General features: G+C 51.0%; 1 protein-coding gene across 3 annotated transcripts in view; it reads left to right on the top strand.

The window, feature by feature from the left end:
- The first annotated feature begins 2,863 nt into the window (after positions 1-2,863).
- PRRX1 (paired related homeobox 1) overlaps positions 2,864-23,470 on the top strand; it is a 69,665-nt gene continuing 49,058 nt past the window's right edge. The window contains exon 1 of one of the 3 annotated variants that reach the window (XM_080824667.1): positions 2,864-3,190. In XM_080824667.1, coding sequence (XP_080680793.1) covers positions 2,950-3,190 — 241 coding nt within the window. In that variant the 5' untranslated portion in view covers positions 2,864-2,949. The remainder of the gene's footprint in view (positions 3,191-23,470) is intronic. The other 2 variants (XM_080824666.1, XR_013968033.1) reach the window with 2 other exon arrangements.

The raw sequence follows: 23,470 nt of genomic DNA, 5'->3' as shown, positions 1-23,470 counted from the left end.
GGGAGCCGGGAGGAGGCCGACCCGGCTGCGGAAACCCGGCGGGGCCTCGCTCGGCCTGCAGGGAAGGGAGGGCCCCTCGGCCCTTTCAGCCCCGCTCGTCCGGCGGGACTCCGGGCGAAGACCTCTGTGCGACTAGGTCGCGTCCCTTCGGGCGAGCGGGGGGCACCGCCACGTGTGCCGCTCAGCTGAGGCTCGCGGGCGCTGCGGTGCGGGAGATCCCCGCGGAAGGCGCCCGCCTCGGTGCGGGCCCACCCGGGCGCGCGTCCGCCTCGCCGCAGCATCCCGCTCGCCCGGCCGCTCGGCTCGCACCGGCCCAGACGCGCACAGATGTTTACTGCTTCGAGCCCCGACCGCTTGGGAGACGGAGCGGCGGGCGCGGCGCACCGCGCGGCGCTGGCGGGGCTTTGGGCTCCCGGTCGGGGGTGCGGGCGAGCGAGCGGGGGCGGGGAGGGGGGAGGGCGAGGGGATGGAAATAGGAGGGGGGAGTGGGCGGACTAATGATGAAAAAGTCTCCTCCATCCCGGCTCCTTAATTAAATGCATGGAAAGAACCGAGGCGAGCACATCTGGTTTCAATCTGCAGCCCTTTGATGGCATCAAATGTTCTTTTCCCAGATCGGGGCTGGGAGTTCTGGGCTCACTATGGCCGTTTGGAGCCCAGAAACCATTTACACACACTCGGACCCTTCTTTCTCTCCAGTCGAGCCTCTCGGCTATAGAAGGGAAAAGAAGGGGGGGGGGGAAGTCTAGTAATCAAGCCAGCGGGAAAGTATGTGTGTGTGTTTGAAGAACATAAAATGCCACAAATAAGCACTTAATATTTTACTTACTCGTCATATAGTAACTCATTTCTAATGAGACTATTAAAGCTGTTACCAAATTCCAACAGGTCATGAAAAAATCCCTCAGCACCTCTCTGTTCCTTGTCAAGTCAGGGCTCGGCGGACGGGCGGCAGGGCATTATCCCTAGACTTGGGAGTTCCTCTGTCCCTCCCTGTCCTTCCTCCTACGGCCCCTCCCCCGCCCGCCCAGGCACCCGGGTAGGACCCTGTGCTCAGGACCCTAGCCTGGCCACTCGCTCCAGGAATGCCCCTGACTCCTGCGCATCTGGGCTAGGCGACCCTCCCGGCTCAGCGTTGTCGCCTGGGGAAGCGACCTTGGCCGCACGGAAGAGGTTACGAAATTGGCCAGGGTGGGAGGAGGAGGGAGCAATTATGCTCCGCTCCTAGAGTTCTTTCCTCCAGCTAAATAAATATGTAAATTTCCTACTGCCCTGGCCCCGGGATTCCGCGCGGCGCGAGAGACTCGAATCGATTTGGCACCTTCCAGATCTCCCCTAACCTGCCTTTGGTTCGCGGAAGAGGCGTGGGAGAGCCTCCCGTTATTATCGCTGCTGTTATTTTATTACATTATTTAATAGGCTGTCTCTACGGAGCCAAACGGAGCCTTAATTTGCTTGCTCTCTCCTTCGTTCTCTCTCAGACACTCCCCCACCCCCCAAAACTGTTAGAACGACAGGAAACGCTAAAGAAAAAAAGGGCAGAGAGAGAAGAAAATTTGATTGAGATAGTTGTGGATTTTTTCCAACAAGTTTCCCCGCAGCTGTTATCAAAACATGCAAATGAGTTTTTCCAACAGGATCTTAAACAAATCTGGAGGAGTTAATGCCCAAGCAAAATAATCAGCCCGTTTGAAGTGACTGTGGGTTTCAGTTTGTCTTTTCTCCCCGTGATACTATTGCAGGGGAATGATAATTAGACCTTTACTTTAAAAATCCAAAGGGGCTCTCTCGCTTTCTCTTCCCTCCCTTTTCGCTCCCTCCTCCCTCTCTAGCTCCCTCCCTCTCTCTTTCTCTCTGGCTCAGATGTTGGCAAAGGGGGTTTTCTTAATCAGACTGTTTTTTGGTCCGAAGGAAAGGAGGAAGAAGGAGATTGTGATGGAGAAAGGGGGTCTGTAAAACGTCAGGCACCGCACAAAGGCTTTGCCACGTAATTACAGGCTCCTATTAAGTCGAGATCTGCCCTCCCAGGGGTCTCCAATTTTCTTGTATTCCCTACAAAGCCTCCTCTGCATGCCAGTTTGTGCCTTTTGAAGTGCCAGAGAGCTTCTTGATCCAACTGAGAAGGAAAAAGGAGCTCAGCGAGAAGAGGGGGAGAGCGAGCGAGAAGGGAAAGGGGGGAAACCCACCACCACCCTCCTTCGGACTCTTGAAGCCCTTTTTTTTTCTTCTTACGAAAAGTAAAGTGAGAATCCTGCTCTCCAATACATCTGCAAGACATCACCCTCTCCTCCTGAAACTTTAGTCACTCCTGAGAATCCACAGGAGTGCAGAGAGGGGGAACACGTTTTCTTGAAGATGTTTTAAAGCTGGAACAAGCCTTCTTCTGTTGGTGCTTGAACTCTTGCCTGGGAATAACTTTTTTAACCTTGAAAAAAAAACCACTTTGATTCTTCTCTCCCAGCCCTTCTTCTCTCTTCTTCTGTTTGCCTAACTCCCCCGCCCTGCTGGCCTCCCCTTTCCTTTCTCCCCCTTATTATTATTTTTAGTGTGTGCGTGTGGACGCTTTTGGAGAGCTGGAAGGAATTTTTTTTTTTCTCCTGACTTGAACATAGGGTGACTTTTTACTTTTATTTTTTGGTGTGGATTATCTCCTTGGACCGCGCCGGACTTGGCCTCAGGAAAGCAACCGAGGCTGTCGAAGGCTGTTGGTGCAGAACGCTCGCTCTGCAGAAGGGGGTCCCCCGCCCTCTTTCCAATTTTTTTTTTTTTTTTTGTCCTTAGCCTCCTTCTCTCTCTCTCTCTCTCTCTCTCGCTCTCGCTCTCGCTCTCGCTCTCTCTCCACTCCCCCCTCTCTCTTCCCCACTCGGCTCCTCTCCCCCCTCGCGCCCACAGCGTTTGGTGTTGATTCGAGCGGGAAGAGGGGGGTGGGTGGGATCGGAGGGGGAGACCATGACCTCCAGCTACGGGCACGTTCTGGAGCGGCAACCGGCGCTGGGCGGCCGCTTGGACAGCCCCGGCAACCTCGACACCCTGCAGGCGAAAAAGAACTTCTCCGTCAGTCACCTGCTAGACCTGGAGGAAGCCGGGGACATGGTGGCGGCGCAGGCGGACGAGAGCGTGGGCGAGGCCGGCCGAAGCCTACTGGAGTCGCCGGGACTCACCAGCGGCAGCGACACCCCACAGCAGGACAGTGAGTGAGGGACGCATGCCCGCGGGAGTGTGTGTCCGGGACCGGGGACCGGGGTCCCGGCTGGGCGCCTGGAACCCTCCCGGACCAGGGAGAGACAGGCGGGGGCGAAGAGAGGTGGTGTCAGTGGCCAGAGGGAGGGCCGGGCACAGACAGGGAGGAAAGGATGATGAAAAGGGGGATCTGCCGAGGGCGCAGCCGGGGCGGGCGCTACAGGGAGGCCCCGAGGCCCTGAGGTCGGGCTTAGGGACTCTGTCCGCTGAGGACTCTCACCGAAGCCGACTGGGCTGGCCCTCAGCCCCGGGCGAGCACCGCGGCCAGGTTCTCCTGCGTGCGGGGCAGCCGGACTGGCAGGAAAGGAGGGGTGGAAAGTCGGGGAGCCCGCCCTGTTTGTGAGGGCAGCGGATTAACGATGCCGAGTTGGGTCGGGAGGGCTTCTCCCAGGTCGCGAGTGTGGGTTCGGGGGCGGGCGGGGCGGAGAGGCGGAGGGCACCGCGCACAGCGCCGAGACCTGCGCGGCTCCTGCGGCACGGCGCGCTCGGGGCCCCGATGGCCGGGGCGTGCGGGAGGGGCCGCGCTGGAGCGCCCAGCCCCAGCCCCCAGCCCCAGCCCCCGACCGCTCTCCGTCCTCTGCTCTCGCCGCGCTCCACCCGCACATGGGTTTGAGACCCCCGGCAGAATCAAAGGCCTGTGCCCCGGGAAAACTCGGGCAAAGCAAAGGGGGCGTCCTTTGGGGTGAAACCCGGGCTCCTGTCCCGCTCCGCACAGGAGAGATGCGCAGGGAAAGCGCGGGCTCCAGTGCCGAGCCTGGTGTCACATTCGACGAGCTCTCCCTGTTGGCCCTAAGTCCTCCCGAAAAAGTCCACACAGTCTCCCTTTCCCATCCTTCCGGACTGATACCGTGCCCCCCGCGGAAATCTCGACTGGCGTTGTTAACCTTGCCTTAAAAGGTGGCGGCAAGTGTGTCCGTACGTTCTGGAGTCTGTAACAGACCTGTCACCTGAATCAGCCCAGGTGACATGGGGTTTGATATTTCCTCCTCGAGATTGCAGGAGTCTGCGCTTGGCTGGAAGTTTTTTAAATGAGGCAAATTCTTTTCCATTTCATTATTCGTAGACTGTTATTTTGTCTTCACATTTGGAACCTGTGAGAACAGGAGCTCCCCTAGGCATGCCATCATTCAAAAAAAAAAAAATTGCCAATATCAGACTCTCAGGAAATAGTAGGGGAAGGAAACAGGACCCAGAACCAGCTGGAAGCAAGGCCCTGGCGAAGCTGTGGGAGCCCGGCAGCGTGCCTCAGTGAGTCCCCTCTCTCCCCAGGCCGCCTGCCCCTTGCCTACTTCCCCAGGTCCAGGCCTACAATCCCCTCAGGTTTGGTTTGGTTTTGTTTTGTTTTGTTTTTAAAGCCAAAATCGAACTGGAGTCCATCGGCTGTAGGTATTCCCAGAGGCAGAGGGCGATGGGGAATTTGGACGGGGTAATCTGGCCTGGCCTGGCCTGTCACTAGAGAAAGGCGGCGGCTCTGAGGAATGAAGACCTGGTGTTCCCAAGTCCCGCATAATGGCTGAAAACAGACGCAGAAGCTTCCTTGTTGGAGATTTTGGTGCTGAGAGGGGGTGGGGGAGAGGAGGGTGGTTCGTGCAGCACGCGCCATCCACAGCATGAGTTAATTGTTTGCGTAGACACTTTGAACTCCGGGAAAATGCACCGCGAAATAATGTGATGGTTTTTAAACGCTTTAGTTACTAGGGAAGATTTAAATGTGCGAAGCAGGGGGAGAAGAGTGTTCCGAATCTCCAAGTGCCTATCAACCAGTTTCACTGATTTCTGCACTTTCTGCCGGTCTGGTTTCGCCAGGGTTATTTATTAATCACGACACTTAGCACCGTTGGGAGAACTGGAGGCCGGACCCACAACAGAGAACAGGGTCGAGAAGGAACGACTGCGTAAAAGACCAGGGTGGGGCGGGAGGGACCAGCCATTGTTGCTTTACCCCCAAAACAAGCGGGGGGTGTGAAAAGCTGGCTCCCGGAGGCCACAGCAAGCCCGGCGGGCGCCGGCCCGGGTGCGCGCGGGATGCCTACCGTTCCTGCCCTTTGGCTCCGAGGAGACGCCGCGGAGAAGGAAGCTCGGGTTCACGGTGGCCTTCTAGTGCGGACGGAAGGAGCCTGGGCTTGGAGGCCGGCTGGTGGGCAGCCTGGAAGCTGTGGCGGAGGTGGCCGTGGTGGGGAGGCGGCCTAGGGTTGACTCCCGTGAGACCCAGGCCTGGCGTGGCTAAGGTCGCGCCGCGCACGTGGCGTCCGCCGGTATGCGCGAGGACAGGAAAAGGGCAGCGGGAGAAGTTGGGGACCATGGGTTCTAAGGGAAGGGGATGAAACCTCCGGGCACCTGCCTGATGCAGTCTTAAGCGCTCACATCTCCGAGTTTCAAGGAGTAAGGAGGCCTAGTGGGGAGTGGGCCCGGAAGGGAAATTGAGGTTAGGATACCAGCCAGGAAAAGGATAGTTAAGGAAGGATGGTCGACAGACAGTTCAGAAGGAGGTAGCAGAAATGCAGACCCAGCTAGTGGGGACAAAGTGACCGACACTTGGCAAACCGGATAGGCCTTGCTTTCTTGAGATGGCCGGGGGGCCTCTTCTAACAAAGGGTTGTTGCTTTAAAGAAGCGATGTTTCCTCAACCTCCTCACTCATCTCTGAGATGAGGAGAGGAAGGTCTGGGAAGTGGGGCACATGGTGTCCAGGAGGAGCCTTGTCCTTAGCCCTTGGGCCCCCCATCAGGTGTCGCGAGGGGTCTGTTGTGAGCTACTGGAGTGAGGACGGATGGGTGTGTCCTGCTCGGCCTCCAGTCTGCAGTGGACAGTGAGGCTCAGACCGTGAGTCAGAGAGGAGAGGAGTTTTCAGTCTTCGGGACTAACGTGGGGCTCTGAACCGGAAAGGGGCAGAGAGCCACACCGAGAGTCAGGTGCCCCTTGTGGCCTGCTGGAGTCTATCCCAGAGGGGGAAACCATAATCTCCTTCGGAAAACATGGGAAACACATAAAAGACATGGTTTACTCTTCCAGCTCTATGGAAACGTCTTCTTAAATTTTCTTTTCAGCCGAAATTAATGAAACATATTCCATCTACACTCATACTGCAAATTTTCCAGTTACCACCTGGCATGACCTTAGCATGATCCAAATGAAAGCTTCCGTCTGCTCTCCCTCACTCCTTACCACAATTCTGTTTCCCCCTTGGTTCATGCTCATTCCACTTTCCTCTCTGTAGAACGATCCCTTTTCCCTTTTACTGATTTTCCCAGCCCAGTAAATGTCTCAGACTTCTGGGTTCAGATGCCTTAAGTGTTTAAAAGAAATGGTTCTTTAACTGTTAGGAATCCTGTGGCTAATGGGGGAGTATGGGGTGTGAAGGGGGGTAGAACAGGAGAAGCCTGGGAGAGGAAAGAGGAACAGGTCATAAAAATAGGCAGACCTACTCCTAAGAGGACGGTGCATCCGCTGTCATTTCTTAATCTGAACTTCTGCAAACTCTTTAAAAAAAAAAAAAAGCTCCTGCTTTCCACGTTCCCAACCTCTAAATTAGTGAAACCAGATTGTCCTAATAAGACCTTTTGTTGGAAACACATGTAGTCATAAAAAGGTAGACGGAAAGTCAATTAGACACGCGTGCACACACGCACACACTCCCAAACCAGTGCTAAGTGTGCACCGGGGCACAGCTGGGCCCCCGGCCTCTGGCGGGATGCGAATGCAGAACGGCGGCGCGGGAAATCCATTTGTCACAAAGGGAGAGGTGTAAACGTGGCGCGAAGGAATCCACGGCCCACAGTCCTCCCACCACACTCCTGGGGCCCAGCTCCACCAGCTCTCCCCTACCCTGCCCCCCAGAGGTAAGCCCAGGGAGCGGGAACATCTCTAGGGGGCTCCCTAGTGGGAATACACAACAGAATATCAGTTTCCCTGGAGTTTCAGCATTTCTAACACCCAGGGAGCCCGTAATTTCTGCGGCACCACCCGGGGCCCCGGAATTGGTGCTGGCACTCTGAATTTGGGCCTCAGTTATCTTGATTCAAAGGGGAGCCCATGAACTATATCATTTTAAGGGTAGCCTGGAAGGTTTTTCTCTTTACAGGAGGCAATGAAATCCAGGATCAAGGTAGGTCACTGAGTCCCCACGGTCACATGTCAAGTTCAGAGAAGAAGAGGTAAATCTTGTTTATATCACAGGCAGGGGCCGGGCACTGGATGGCCTCCTCTTAATATTTTGGAAAAAATGGACCGTCTGGCGACTCCCACCCGCCTTAGGTAGAAGGGCTGCCTGGAGTGGGATCTGGGCCTGTATAGTCAGAGGTCCCAGGCAGCCAGTACTCGCTAGGGCTCCAGATCACCCAACTCTAGAACAGTGAGCCCTTGCCTCCCCCGTTCATTTCTCCCATGGAGCCCTTTCCAAGACTCCGGAGTGCCTCTGCCGCTCCTCAGGTGTCACGCAGCCCTGCATTTTGGCAAAGCGGCTTTAATGGTCCCCCACATGCTTAGGTCAGAACATAGGGGCGTCAGGCAGGCCGGCGTGGATCACAGGGAGCCCAGCAGAGCCTTCCTCCTCCCAGGGGCATCATTTTAGTTTTTACTGCAGGAGTGAATAAATCATCTCCAACCCAGCAAGATGTCACGCACACCCCTCCCCTGGGGAAAAAATCACAGCAACTTCAGAACCAAAGATACTTTCCTATCCGACTGGCTCCGATCCACTCTGATCCGAGTTTTAAAAGGCGCTCCCCCCAGCAGAGATCCTTTCCCACTTTTAAAGCGTATCTGTAGATTTTCATCTAGAGGTCCATTTGATTTTTATTTTAAAAGATGTGTTTCTTTTACAATCCCGCTCCTGTAATACCCTACTTACCTGTTCCCTCCTTCAGCAGGGCCCACTGCCCCCAAAGCAGGCCACTAGCTCCAGGAGAATTCCGCTCCTTCAAGGGGGGCGGTGGCGGGCAGTGGCAGGGGACTTAGGGACTGGGGTGTTGCAAATCTGTGCGTGCCCACGAGTGCACGGACATCCCTGCGAGTCTCCTGCTCCTTGTGGTGCCAGCTTTCAATGGTTCTGAGAAAATCTGTTTATTTTTTATTCTTTGAGAGATGGAGTTAGAAGAAGCCATAGGAAGTACTTTTTTTTTTTAAAATCAGGGAGTACTCTTTATTGAGAAGGAGATGAGGCTTGCTTTATGCTGCTGCCTCCTCCTCCTCCTCCTCCTCCTCTTCTTCTTCTTCTTTGCAGGGGGTGGGAGAGTTTCTTGGGGAAGAACTCTACCCGGAAGAAAGAGTAAAAATGGGGTGTTTAGCATCTCTATTCAAACCAATTCGTAAGGTCATTCAAGAGGATTCTTGGAGTATTCCTCTGAGTGAGAGATTAGACATCTACAGGAAATACTCGGGTAAGGGGCTAACTTCCTGTGTCCACTGGGTGTGCAAACATTTACAGGACTACCTGTGAGTCCACGCCATTGTAATCTGATTAGGCTCGGCTTCGAATTCTGTTGTAATTTGATGCAGGGCCCAGTACCACCCGCCCCAGGCTTGGTGTCCTTTAACTCCCTTTTCAAGGATACAAAGAGGATGTCTATGTCAACAGCATTAATATTTACCCACAAGAATTTGGATTCTTGTACATTCAAATCGCTTGATGAGCAGACTAACAATACTCAATTAAAAATTAACTGAAATAGAAAAACAGTTTCGACAAACTGCCAATCTCCTTTTCTCTGAATGCCCTTTCTTATTAAATCAATAAATACGGAGATACATTGCCCAGACATCTGACGAGAGACAGTCAGTGTTGTTTGGGGGTTAGCGGGTTTGTTTTCCACCTGTAGAAGTTTTTGAGTAAGATGTCTCTACCGTGGTCCGAATATGAGAAGATTCTTGGCGTGGTCATTTGTCTAACTTAGTGAGGGAGGCTTACAGAAGTAGTTGTACAGAAAACTGTGAACTATTGATTTTAGGTTCCACTTAAAATCACTACATGGCACTTGTCCTGGAACCACTTTTCTTGAAAAAATATTGGGAAGCCGAGTACAGGGGTGATAGTCACTTCAGGGCAAGGTGGGGGAACAAAGGCACAGACAGTGGTTGGTGGAGGAAATTTTGTAAAAGAAAACTTGTCAGAACAAATCCATCGCACACACGAGTGACTTCTCAGGAGAGTCCAAGGCCAATCAGAATCTTACGGATTCTGCTGCTCCTGTAAAGCTCCTAGATACAGGAACGAAGTCAGGAGCAGGATTCGTCCTCGCGGAAGGGATGGCCCAGCCCTTCTGCCGCGCCGCGGAACGAGAGCGCTCGAATCCCCGAGAACTGATTTTCCCGAGGCTGATTTTTGCCGCTGTCGATTTCCCCAGACTCGGCTTCAAATGAGGAATGGATTCGAAAAATGCGTACTAATGTGGATCCCCAAGATTCGAGTTACTAGAGAGAACAAGGGCCGGCCCGCTGGTTCCCATCTTGTGTGCGTGGAGCTGTCTGCGCGCGGCTGGAAGTGGCCCCCACGGGCGCGCGAGGAGCGACTGTGCCGAAACGTCCGGGCCGGGGCGCACCGCGCTCGGCCCGACCGAAGGCGCTGGTGGGTCCTCGCCGTTGCGGGGTGGAGGCGGGAGGGAGGACGGAGAGTTAATCCCGAACTCCAGTGAGGAGGAGACGTTGGACTGGACGGCAGCGCAGACGCCAGTGCCCCGCATCCCGCATCCCGCATCCCGCATCCCGCATCCCGCATCCCGGCTGGGACAGAAGTGCCGGCTCCCTCCCCGCTGCGGCCCGCGTCTTCCCGCGTCTTCCCGCGTCCGAGGAGCGCGTGGAGCGCAGCGCCCGCAGGGTCAGCGCGCGGCGAGCCGGGCCCCACGCGCCCCCGCTCTGCCTCCTCCTGCCGAGAGGGGGCGCCCCCCCCTCCCCCGGGCCGGGGCCGCCCCGACCGCGCCCGCAGAGAGCCCAGGGCCTGGCGCCCTGCAGGGCCCCCACGCGAGCAGCCAACGACGGGGCGCGCCGGTGCCGCGAGGACCCCGCGGGGGCCGCGTACGCGCATGCGCCGCGCGCGTCTCGGCAGGAGCCCGGCGACCCCTGGTCGGCCCCGGCCTGCGGTGCTCCAACTGCGGGTGAGCCGGACCGCGAGGGGCGCTCCCAGGGCTCCCCGTGGGACTGGCGACGCCGGGTCCGCGGGTGCCAGGGATGGCGCCTGGGAAGGGGAGGGTCCGTTTCCGCGCAGGTGGGCGAGCCTCGTGAGCAGGGGACCCGGGGCTTGAAGAAGGGGGAGCGGACTGCAGAGCCGGAGCCGGCCTTGAGGGGCCCTGCGGGGACACCGCCTCTTCCCGGGGGGCGGACACTGGCCGTCCTGGAATTGGGCCCTGCGGTTGGAGGAACCCTCTTTCCCTCAAAGGAAGGGCAGTACTTACCCCTGATCTTGTGTGTGTGTCCCCAGATGGAACTCCTGGCTTCCACCCATCCTCCCTTTTGGGGCAAGAGTTTCAGGTGATTCACAGGACATAGGAGGAAAATTCTTAACCCCCTTCCGTAAATCTTGGGATTTTCTACCTCTCTCCTACCACACCCTGAATCTGGAGGTCACCAAGTCAAGGCAACAGTGGGAGCAACGAAGGAGCAGAAGGAACACTTTGTCTTAGCAGAGATGGTGGGTCATGCGGACCTTCCAGGATAATCTAAGCTGGGGTGTTCACGAGCAACAGAAGGGCCAGGCCAGGGCTGCAAGGGAAATTGCATTCCCACAGACATTCGTCTGAGAGGAGGAACATTCACCCCATTCACTTAATTTCTCATCATCAGTCATGTCATTATATTAAGAGGACCTCACAGTGCTGGAAGGTGGTGTAGTTATAAATAAGCATAAAAACAGATGGGCGCTCTCCCAATACTCTAAATGTATATGGGGAGGCCAGAGCTTTTCAAAGAAGATTCAGATATACAACTTAAGAGCCAAGGAGCCCAACTCAATCAAAATTTGAGCCAGGATATGCTAAGTTGAATCAGCTTGACTACGGGGCAAAGTGAAAGTCCTAGCCAGCACTTCGGATGTATATAGACAACCCCATTTGCTCAAGTTTCCTTTGTATTTATGCACACAGATTCATGCTAGTGTGCAACAGACTTGGAAGATATGGCCTGGGCCTGGTGGGTGGTGGGGGAATCGGGGTCCAGCTTCCTGCCTTTGTCAACCATCCTTGTCTTCTTTGCACACCCTGTGGCCCAACTGGTTGTCCCAGAGGTGTGTGCTGCCAAGAAAGCTGGTGCTTGGAGACCATGGAAGCCTCCTAAATGGTGTTTTCTAAAATCCTCAGAAAAGGAGAGAGCTGTTGAGCTCAATGAAACCAAGTATTTTCAAGTATTTTTCCTCTCTGATAATTATAATAGCCCACTTAGAGACTTCTTGGAAGCAGAGGTTTGGGGAGCTGGTTACTGCTACTTTTTAAGGTAACTCATGAATACATGTAAGTTGAAAGTTTTGATGGAAATAGGTATTGAGTCTAACCCTTTACACCTGAGTACTGACATGTAGCCATTCATCCAGAGTGGGAGGTGACACTCAGGGATTATGTACACTGTGACTCTCTCTCCATTTCCCACCAGGCCTACTTCCCTAAATCCTGGTCTGGATCACAGCAGTCCTCTACCACTGGGGTGGCTGCTAAACTGTTGCCTTGGCTCAGTGAATGCGTCAGTGGGAGAATCATCCCTTTCGAATCCAGCCTAAGCACTGGGCCCTCTCTGCTCCCCTTCTGACTTGATACCATTTGCCTAGGAGCTCTCCTGCAGGCTCACCTTTTCAACAATACTCACCACCTGCATACCGAAGACCCCCAGGTTATGGCTGCGCCCCCCGCCCCCCCCCCCCCGCCCAGGGACTGCAGGTCCATGTGGCGCCACCAATTCAACATTTCCATGTGAACTTGGCAGAAGTGCTTCAGACTCCAGAACAACAAAGCATGGCACCAACGAGCTCCCTTTGCCCAATCGGATCCTCTTACAGCTTTGCCTGTTTTTCTCTACCACAACATGGGGATGCAAAACTCAGAAATTTCAGACTCTTCCCGACTCCTTCCTTTCCGCCTCTGTCCTGTCCATGTCCAAATCTCAACAAGTTTACCTTCTAAAATCACCTGAATCTGTCTCCTCTTAAAAATCTCTGATCTCTTCCCTGCATGGCTCTACCAGCCTCCTAACTAACGGGGTCTCCCCGAGTCCTTGCTTGTCCCCCCATCTGTAAGTGGCACACAGGGTGGATATAATAGATCCTCAAGGAAAATTTGCTGAAGGAAAAAAGGGCATGTGAGTACATTCTTTTACAAACACATTTTTAAAAAATCGTAGCCCTCTCCTTTAGAACTCACAATTGCTTTTTATTTTTTTTAATTTTTTTAATTTAAATTTAATCATCATATACTATATTATTAGTTTCAGGGGTAGAATTTAATGAATCATCAGTTGCATACAACACCCCAGTGCTCATTTCATCAAGTGCCCCCTAATGCCCTTCAGCCAGTTACCCCCTCCTCCTCCCCACTCACCTTCTCTTGGGCAACCCTCAGTTGTTCCCTGTAGTTAAAAGTCTCTCATGATTTACCTCCCTCTCTGTTTTCATTTTATTTTATTATGCATCAGGACCAAATTTGTCCTGTTCGGTGTTTTTTTTTTTTTTTAATTACCTTTCATAGTCTACATGTCCATTGATGTCCCAGCAACCTGCCCATTCACACAGAGACCAGAACTGTTCCCTTACTTTTCCTAGTATGCTAGTTAGGCTAGAGCATTTGCCCATGTCCTCTAGTCCCCTTTCTGCTGCTCTGACTTCTCCTAGGAGATGTCCTTGCTCTGTACCTCTTCTTTGCAAACCCACTCATGCCACCTTTCAAGGTTCTGCTCCTTGTGACACGTTTCTTGACTGCTTCATTTTAGACCAAGCAAACCCCTTCCCTCGATGCTTTACTGTAGAAATAATCAGTGCTTTTTACAAGTATTGCTTAATTATTTTCTAAGTATGATGTGGTTGTTAATATACCTTGAGGATTTTCTTAAGATGAGAGATTTTGAGGGGAAGGGGAGAGGCATAGTCCCACTATATATAGGAAAGCTGCAGTAAGCAAATTAAGTAGGTCGTCGTCGTCGTCTTCTTTTTTAAATAGTGTGGTTCTACTGTTTTTGCAATTTCTAGCTGTGAGTAGTTTTTTTAAATATAAGCATAATGCTGAAGTGCAATACATGCTCATTTTAGAAAATGTATTATTTTACATTTAAAAAGTTTAAATTGGAAAGTAAAATCACCCATGTTTCACCACCCCGAAATAGACGCAGTTTGTAGTTTGGTGTTAAAATATTTCCTTTTTATTTTTTATACAATTTTTATATTAACATTCTCCATTACTGATTTTTCTTAAATTAACAGAGGAATTTTCATCCCATTTTCAAAGATTGAGTTTCACCACAAATTAAGAAAATACACAAACATGTAACCCACTTGCTCTCATCAGAAAATTACACACACACACAAATAACAAACAACAGCTCCACAAGGATTGTGGGAGCTGTGACGTCACACCTATTTCCCAGAGTTCCGACTTCCGGTGGGCCCGCTCCCAGCAGTAAAGACCTTCAGAGTAAACAGCTTCTTTTTCTTTTCTGCTTGTTCTAGCTGGGAACCTTCCCTAGACATGAGCACATGTCTCCTTTTGAAATTGGAAAAGCCTGCATAATACTTAAAGAACATTCCAGGACCACAGTTGGAGAGCTACTGCTCAAAAAATTAGTTTTTACATGGTTTAGTAAGGAACTGCTCCATAAAACCGTTGAGGAGAAAGATGTCTTAAGGGAGTGTACATTTTCTGTTTTCGTAGCTCTCTGGATCTTGACTTTTCATTTTATAAGTTTTTTTTTTCTTTTTTAATGTTATAAAACTTATACAATGCTTTTGTAAAAAAGGAGGAGGAAAATGACATTTATTTATACCTTGTAGAATGATGATCTGGTAGACTAGTGATAGCACACAGTAGAGTATTTTGGTAGGAGAAGCACTTCTAAAAATTAAAAAATACAACGCATTTATTTGTATATGAAAGTCTACATTGCCACAACCCTTATTTAAAGTGATAATTGCAGAGAAAATATAAATTGTTATTATGAAGTGTATTCAAAAATCATTCCCAAGCAAGTTGATGTTAAAATATTTGCCTGATGAATGCAAATATTTTCTTTAGGGGAAGTATTATTTAGTGATATAAAATTGTGTAGAACAAAATCTTTAAATTATGAATTACATATATCGTAGAAATTAATCTTTCTCTCATGGGGAAGGGAGAACAGAGAGAGAATCATGATTTTCAAAGATTAAAAAACCACACTTGTCCAATAAAAGTTTCTGCAGTTCCCTGCACTGCCTATTTCTGAGGGAGGAAAGAACGCGAACCACCCAGAGAGTTCTTTGCCTGTAACCAGATGTGCTCTTCAGCAGCCCTGCTCAAGTTTGAGGAAAGACCACAGGATGAATCCTCAACACATTTAAGAAATAAAATGTAATTTAGTTCATTAATCATGAAACTGAAATCTGCAGTTTTGCTACACATATTTCAAAGGCTGAATCCCTCCTGACAAGAGAAACAGAACGTAATATCACTGCACACTTGACTGTTAAGAGTCTGTTCTTAGTTTCCTTCAGGGAAGAAGAGATTTTTCTGGGTGTGATCACTATTTGGAGCGCTATTTAAATTTATGCCTTTCTTATCCCCCTTCACCCCAACATTCTCCTTCCTCAGGGTGGCAAGAATATCTTTTTTCTGCTCTGTTTTGGTTTTTTTTTGGCTTGGAGAATCAGAGCTACCTTGAATAGCCAGGAAATTGCAGCTGTATCTGGGTAGGCCTTAAAGTCAATCATTTTAACTGACTTACTATATGTACTCAGACTGCTGGAGGATTTAATTCTTTTCCCTGATTACTTATATAAATTAATGCCCTACTTTGTCTTAAAGAATTAATAACATTAATAATATGAGTAATAAAGTGACATAAAATAAGAAACTGCTTCACAAACTCCAAGAACATTTACCAACACTATTGTGTTTTATAAAACCAGTTCGAAGAAACAGGTGGGGGTAGTGCAACTATTTTCATTTTACAGAGAAGAAAACTGGCTTGGAGAGTTTTAGGGACCTACTGTTAAGTGACTCGAGTATTTCCTTCCTGATCCTGTTTTATTTATTTTTTTCGTTTTATCCCATCATCGTTGCTGTCAACCAAATGCTTGTGGATGCGTTATAGTCTAGTGAAGCAATGCTGAATTGGGAATAGGGAGACCAGCACACCACTTCACAACACACTACCATGCTGCACAATCTCTTTTATTTCCTTTGGCTCCTAGTCTTTGTTATTAAGTGGGCAGGGAACTGCTGAACCTGTCTTCCTCGTGGGAACACAGTAGGCCAAAAGGGTACTGCGTTCGCAAAAATACTTGAGGAATAAAGGGCCAATTTATTATTACACCATAGGAATCAAATGGAGACTTTTCTAAACTATGTTATCAAGCAAAAATTGAAAGGTAAGAATGTGTTTCAATAAATATATCCCCAGCCATCAAAAAGCAGGAATCTTTCATTTAGATTTAAGACATCAGGGATTTTGAAGCATTTTACTTTGTATTTAAAGAATTCCGCGGTAAGTTATGATTCTACAATTTACTTACTGGTTGACTTTAGATAACTCTCTGGTTCTTGATTTCCTTACCTAAAAACGTGGCACGTTAATAGCTATTACATGGGTTTGTTGTTTGGAATAATGAGGTAATGTGGACAAGGAGTCGAGCACCCTACTTCTGTCCCACTGAAGGCGCGCAAGGACATGTCTGCTCTTGTCCTGCTCCCACCTTCAGAACATCTCTGACAAATGTCACTTACTCCAGGCTCGGGTGTATATTCAGTGTGATTTTCCAGTCAATGTTGGAGGCCATGTTAATGTCATTAAAACTAGGAATATTCCCATACTCCAAAAGCCAGGCTTTTAAGCCTGTCACTTACCAAGTGACTAAGTAGACAGATGTTTTTGATCTACAGTCAGGAAGTGATGCCTTATGATTTCTAGTGACGCGCATCTAAGTCACACCATGAGTGCCTGGCAGAGTTGGCAGTCTGGCTCAGAGGATCCCTCCCGTGGTCCCCTCCTTCAGGCCACCCTTCTCCTCGTTAGCGTGAGCCGGTCATCTGAATCTTCTAGAACTCTGAGACGGCACCAGCCTTTCATGTTTCCACTGGCTTCATCCCTCACTGCGGACGCGGACGGTGCAGGGACTGAAGAAGACAAATGCCTTCCTCCAAACTGAATTTAGTGGAGAGTATACGACACAGGCTTCGGACCTCGGGGGTCGAGACTTCTTATCCCCGCCCTCCCGCAGCCGCTGTGTCTCCCAGAGCCCCGCCGTGCTGGGTTTTCTCTGCGGTGTTGTGTCTGACAGCACCGTTCGCCGCTCCCCTCAGACTTCTGTGGGGTCTAGTTAATTTTTTAGACACGAATAATACTCGCCGTGTTCACTGTGATTGTGCATACAGTTGCCGTTCTTGTGCCAACCTGGCTTTCCTAACCGGCAGAGGAAGATAAACATTCTGTTCCCCAGTCGCATACGTGACATGCTCCCTCATGTGTTGCTTTGAAATCTGGTCAACCTAGAAGACATACAGACCCCATTTCTGTATCATAAAGCATCCGAGACTCTCTTTTGCTGCCAGGCAATTGACGATTGAATCTCCTTGGCATCCTTTGGTAACAGGTGCGCATCAGCTGTGGTACATGCGGAGAAAAAGGGTCACCGTGGGTGAGGCGACTGGACGAGCCTGTCACGTGGCTCTGCGCGGGGCCAGAGAGGCAGTTGCCGTGGGCTTTCTGCAAAGAGAGGCAGAGCTCTGAGCTCGCTCGGTAGTGAGCTGGAGACGAGGAACCGACCTGTCGCAGCACCAGTTCTGACACACGGAGGAGGACGAATGTGTTTGCTAAAATGCTGGCTCTGCTTTGCGGGGTTACAGTCTCTGACTGGGGTGTGGGGAGCTGGATCGCCGTCCTCCTTTAGAGAGCAGGGCACCTGGCCCCGTGCAGGAAAACCTTCCTTTGGTCCTTGTTGACTTTGTTTCCTCCTTCTCTGTGTCTCGTTCATGTCGAACGATCTAGAGGCAACAGACAAAGAGAAATCCCAGGTCATGGGATTCTTTCTCTACCGAGCTTACGGTCGGACCCGGTAGATCTTCAAGTGTGATGCCTGGTTTGTCTTCATCAGAATGAAATGAAATGTCTTGAAATGCAGCTTCCGGGACCCCATCCATACTCAGCAAATCAGAATCTCCCCAAAACGTGCATCTTGACCCCAGATGATTTTCATACGCTGTCAGGTCTGTAGACGTAGACCACGTTCTTTCAGAGCGATTGGCGTCGAATGATGTATTTTTGACCGCCGTCCACCGGCCTGTGTGGCCCGCTGTCACTCAGCTCTCCCCTTACAAGCGTCGGTTTTCTCTCTTCAGCAGGTGCATGAAGTTTTGAAGAGAAGGGCAGGCCGAAGGAGGCTTTATACTTCAGAGCATGGCGGTGCTCTCCTACTGTAAATGACTTAATAAGCAGCTGCTGGCTGCGCAGTGCGTGGCACGTTCACTCGCTGCTGCCACGTTTCAAGGGCTTCACCCGAGGTGGGTGGGTGGGGGGAGGAAAAGACATTTAAGGAGATTACTGAAAGTTGTAAAAATCCTAACTCTGACTAATTTTACTTTATTTTTTTAAATTTTTTTTTACGCGCGACCCGTCGCCGGGGACGGGTGGGGGGGGTGGGGGGGTGGGGGATCGGTCGCGCCGTGGGAGGGGCGGCCCACCACCCCCCCCCCCCCGCGCGCCCCCGCGGGGGGGACCCCCTCGCGGGAGAGCCCCTGTGGGGGTGGGCGCCGGGAGGGGGGCCTGACTAATTTTAGGTGATTGTTATCTTAGCTCTTATTCTGGAAGAGAAAACGTGTACCAAAGAGAGGGCAGTCTATCACACAGGTACTATTGTTTGCAGTTTAACTTAAGTTTTAAGTATGTTTTCAGATGAAAAGTATGCCAGGTTTAGAAGTTACAGTTCAGTATTTTGTATCTCTCTCTCTTTCTCTCTCTGTTTTTGTTTTTTAACAAAGTCTTTCCTTCCTGTCTGATGGTTGATAAAGCACAGTTTTTCTATTTGTGCAATTTTGCTTACCTTTTTTAAAAAAATATTTTATTTATTTATTTATTTGACAGAGAGAGACACAGCGAGAGGGGGAACACAAGCAGGGGGAGTGGGAGAGGGAGAACAGGCTTCCTGCCCCAAGCAAGAAGCCTGATGCAGGGCTCGATCCCAGGACCCTGGGATCATGACCTGAGCCAAAGGCAGACACTTAACGACTGAGCCACCCAGGGCCCCTGCTTACTTATTTTATACACAGTTGGAAAAGCCCAGTTTTTTTGTTTTTTTGGTTTTTTTTTTTTTTGCCAGCACATGGAATTTTATCAAAAACCATTCAGTGAATAGGATGGATCTCGGCATTTTCTAAACAAAACTCTGAAGCATGAGTTTATAAGTTCTGCATAACTTCATCAACTCATACTACAGAGGGAAAAGGTGGCTGGATGTCACGTGGTGACTGAAGGACTGAACGGACTATTCATCGTCATGCGGGGACACTCCCGAGGACTTGCAGAAACTCTTGGGTGGATAAGGTCCTGAATTACCAAGTGGAAGCCAAGTCCAGACTCCACCTTGGGTCCCGTTAGTTATAGACCAGTGGCTCCCAAACATTAGCACACATCGGAATCACCTGGGGGGCTGTACAAACATGGATTCCTGGACTCCACTCCAAAAATTTTGATTCAGTAGCTTTTGGGTGGGGCCACTACGTTTTCATTTACTGTCTTTTTCAGATACTGCCTGTGAGAAGGTTTTATTTGAAATTTCAGCATAACTTTTCCAGCTTTGCCATGTTGAAAGACAAATTTATCCCTTTAGTGGGGTACTAGGTTGGCACATACTCAAGTTACATCTGAAATATCTTCTTTTAAGGTATGCTCCAAGGCTTTTGTCCTAAATGGATTTTCTATTAAATATTAAGCTTTTTTTTCCTAATGAAGTATATGCAATTCATAGATTGTTGTCCAAAGGGTGTGTGCAGGGGGAGGTCGGAAGGATAGAAATAGCCTCTTAAATGACAGACCATTTAACTCATTAAACATCACTTGGAAAAGCAGGGTCAGCAGACTTTAGAAAGCTCAGAGGAAGAGAACAAGAATGGAGGGCCCTTGCAGAGACGAGAAGGGTCAAAAAGCAAGGGGAAGGTCTTCTCTGGAGCTGTGTCTGCAGCAGAGACCACTGCTGAGCAACAGGCTCGGAGCCCATCTGGGATCCTTTGGTGACATGAACTTTGCTCTCGTGGTTTATGACATCACTGGAACCCCCTTGGTGGAATTACAACTTCATAATTCACAGTTAGCTGTTGTTTATTTTATATTTAATCATTTGTGGAGCGCACTGGCAGCATACCCAGGGGAACTGTGTGGTTATGCTCCTGCAAATCTTGTTGTTGCATAATTAAGTACGTCAGAAGTAATTCACCAAGTGTCATAACATCCCATATTTCAGGCTGGTAGATGCTGGCCTTGCTCGTGATTGTCCTGAAAGTTATCCCATCTGACTCACCTTCTCGATGAGTTTTCCTTTTGGAGGAACAGTTACCAAAGACAGCTGGGCTTCTGGGCTTAAATGCAGTTTTCTGAGTAGTAAGCACAATGCTTCCATAGAAAGACAAACCCAAATGTGATACTGACTTTGATAATGTAACTGTAAAATGCGGTTTTATTTCTATTATCCCATAAGGATATAAGATGAATCAATCAAATTACAAAGACAGTTTCCAGGTTAGCCTAGGGAATGGAGATTAGTCCCAGTATTTCTTTGTGTTTGGCCCTTGGCTGCTCAGAAATGACCCCACTTATCTAGTGCCTTTGGGACTTTCAGAGGGAGAAGGGAGAAAGGGAAGGAAATTAAAATTCCCTCCATCTTTTCTAAAGGAAAGAAATGAAGATTTATTGACACCCAACATGACCAGATCATGTGTTGGGTGATTTATACTACGTATGTTATGTTAAATTCTCACAGTAATGTTGAGTGGTAGGTATTGTCACCCTCGAATTCACAGATAGGGCTTTGAGACTCTGAGGAGCCTCAAAGTCGGTTTCTCAAAGTGTTGAAACCAGCACTTGTCTCGATGCCTCTGGAACTCCGTATTCCACAATTTTCTCATTTACCTTCCAGTGGATAGAAGGCTGGAAGGAGAAGTTGCGCTGAATGGCTTTTCTGCAGCATTTATTCAGTGAGACACAGAACTCCAGGAAATGTAGTCCTGGACTGTGTATTGGGATTGCAAATGAAAAAATGCAAATACCCCGTCCGGAAATGATATCTTTGCAAAGAAAATCCCTCGATGGCACTGGATAGTTCAGTGAGCGGCAAAATGGAGGGTAATTACAGGGCTCAGTGAACTCGAATGAAAGAGTGAGTTGGAAGATAATGTTAGAGAAGAAGCTAGGTGAGCCAGAGAGCTTTTCTGAAGGTGAAGAATTGATTTTGATTATGGTTCTGAACTTGAACGTGCCACAAGGCCCTCTAAGCTATAGTCTTATGAGAGGAAGAACAGCAATGTATTTTTGACGAGTCTGTTGAAGATTAAATCAGGTATATGTGGACCTTCCTTACTTTATTTACCTCAAAGTACAAAGCTTCTCAATTGCATCAGTTCTAATACCAATGAGAATATTGGGGGGGAAAAAGACCCAAAATTTCTGCTTAAATTCCCTCCCTCTATGGGAATGAGTTGTTTGTTTGTTTGTTTTTTAAGTTAAGAATAGGAATTTATTCGAAAGATTCGGATAGTCTGATTTGGTTGTTTGGGGCTGGAAATTCATTTTCCAGATGCAATGTTACAAGGGGTAATTAGGTTCCCTGGAAGCCTCTGAAAGGCTGGTCCATGTATGAGACAGACGGACTATAGTGACCATGGAGGCAGCCAGAGTGTTGCTTCTGGAAGGAACTGGCTTAGTGGCTCAACAGTAAGGAGGAAGAGGGTGTCTGGGCCTCTTTTTGGTGTAGGACCACCGCTGGGCAAAATTGAGAACAAGATGAATTTAGTCTCTGTGCGGTCTTCTGCAACACCCACCCCTGGCCACTACGGTCCAGGTGCCTGTCATCCTACTCATCCCTCTTCTCTAGAGTTCCCAGCGAGGAGGACAAACACGGAGATCGATAGCTGAGTGGGAAATAAGGCACTGAGTTGTCATCATCTGGGCAAACAGGCAATGAGCGCTGGGCCCTGGAAGGCCCCATATTCTGGGATTTGCTGATGAAACAAAGTTGGAGGCCTAGGTTTAAGACTGTAATGATTGCAGAACAAACTCCCACTCTACTCTTTCTTTCTCTCGCTCACTTTCTCGTACACTCAGCAAATTTGTGTTGAGTACTTGCTGTGCGCCCATCACTGTTCTAGGTGCCGGGGATTTGGCAGTGAAAAACACCACTTGCTTCTGCTCACAACCTTATTTTCTCCTGAGAAAGAAAGGCAATAGACAAGCAAATAAACAAACAACTAGGTAAATAATGCAATTATAAGTAATGGTAAGTCCTATAAAGGAAATGAACCAGGCTTATTTGAGCAGGGATAGGGAGGAAAGGAAGATGCTAACTATGTGGAGATCAGAGTAAAGACCACCGGAGCATTTTACCTCCCAGGTAAAACCAGGCAGCGAAGTGAACACGTGTGGAGGCCAGCAGGCGTGAACAAACCTGGGAAGGGTGAGGAACCAACGAAGGACAGTGTGGCTGGAGGACAGCAAGTGACGGGAGCTGGCGGGTGGCGGCAGCGAGCCGCGCGGGGGTCAGGCGATCACAGAGGGAGAGCTGGGCTTCCAGCCCCAGAAGGATGGCAGCGGGCAGCCGTGGGGGAGACTGAAAGCGGGGGGTCTTGTGATCCGACTTACAGTGAAGAGAACGACCGGCTCCGTCGAGAACGTTCGCAGACCGGAAGAGGAAGGGGATGGCGTTGGGAGGTTCCGGCAAGGGGCCTGGTGAGGGATCACGGGGTTTCCGACGGCCTCGCGGGCGAGGCGCCGAGAGGGAGTGGCTGGCTGCAGCGGGTGTGAAGTGGGAGCGATTTTTTCTCGAGTTTGTTATTTGAAAAGTTAGAGCCTGTAATTCAGGTGCTGCCTGTAATCTTCCCCGAAAGGAAGGGCCCCGTTTGGAGTTGTGCAGAAGCGGCCTCTTTGTGATTCAGCGAGACGTCGGAGGGCAGCGCCGCTAACAGCTACGATCCAGGGACGGGGCGCCTCGGGCAGCCGAAACGCCTCCAGAAAGGGTTCGTTTCCGGCGTCAGAGCCGCTCCCCCTGCGCGCGCCCGCGTGAACGCCGCCGCCGGCCAGAGCTGCCTCCGGTGTCTTCTCCCCGCGGCGGCCTGACCCCCCCCCCCCGCTCCAGGCTGCGGTGGGAGCGCGCCGCCCCCCGCCCGCCGCCCGCCCCGGCGCTGACAGACGGTCCCTGTGCCGCGCCCCGGAGGAGGCTGGGGAAGCCTCGGGCCTGGGCTCCTGCCGGAAGGGCCCGTCGTCCCGCTGGTGAGGTGAGTGCGGCGCTCGCTCACACGCGGCTCGCCTCACGTCGTTTCGACCGGCCCGTCCTGCGGTCCCCAAGCCCGAACGCTCCTCCTCTTCTCCCTCGGACCCGACCGTGCCTCGGGCCCTGGGCCGGGTCGGGCAGAACCGGCTTCCGGTCTCGGCCGCAGCGCCGCCCCCTTCCGGCCCCTCGCTGCACGCGCCGCTCGCGGGGGCACGTGCTGCGTCCCGAGGGTCGGTGCGCTCTCGCCCTCGCGCCTGCCGCGGGGGGGCGCTCGGGCCCGGAGGAGGAGCTTCACGCCTGCGCGGAGCCGCCCGTCGGAAAACCGTCGGGGGCAGGTCGAGCCGATCCGTCCTGCTGGTCAAAGAAGCCTCGAACCCCGAGGCGTCGGAGCGTCTTCCGGCTCGCGGCCGCCGGAGAGCGGAGAAGCGCCCGTGGCGCCCCTTCCGCAGCGTCCCGGGGCCGGCGCTTCTCGCGCGGTGGCCGGTCCTTTGGCAGAGGACCGGTTGCCGTCGGCGGAAACGTGTCGCCGCGCGGCCGATGACGCAGGCCGCGAAGAACCGCTGCGTGTCTGGACGGAGGAGCTGGCCCGCAGCGGGGCGGA

Source organism: Martes martes (assembly GCF_963455335.1).
Source record: "Martes martes genome assembly, chromosome: 15".
Taxonomy (NCBI): domain Eukaryota; kingdom Metazoa; phylum Chordata; class Mammalia; order Carnivora; family Mustelidae; genus Martes; species Martes martes.
The sequence above is the reverse complement of the archived record's forward strand: the minus strand, read 5'-3'. Positions and strand labels throughout refer to the sequence as shown.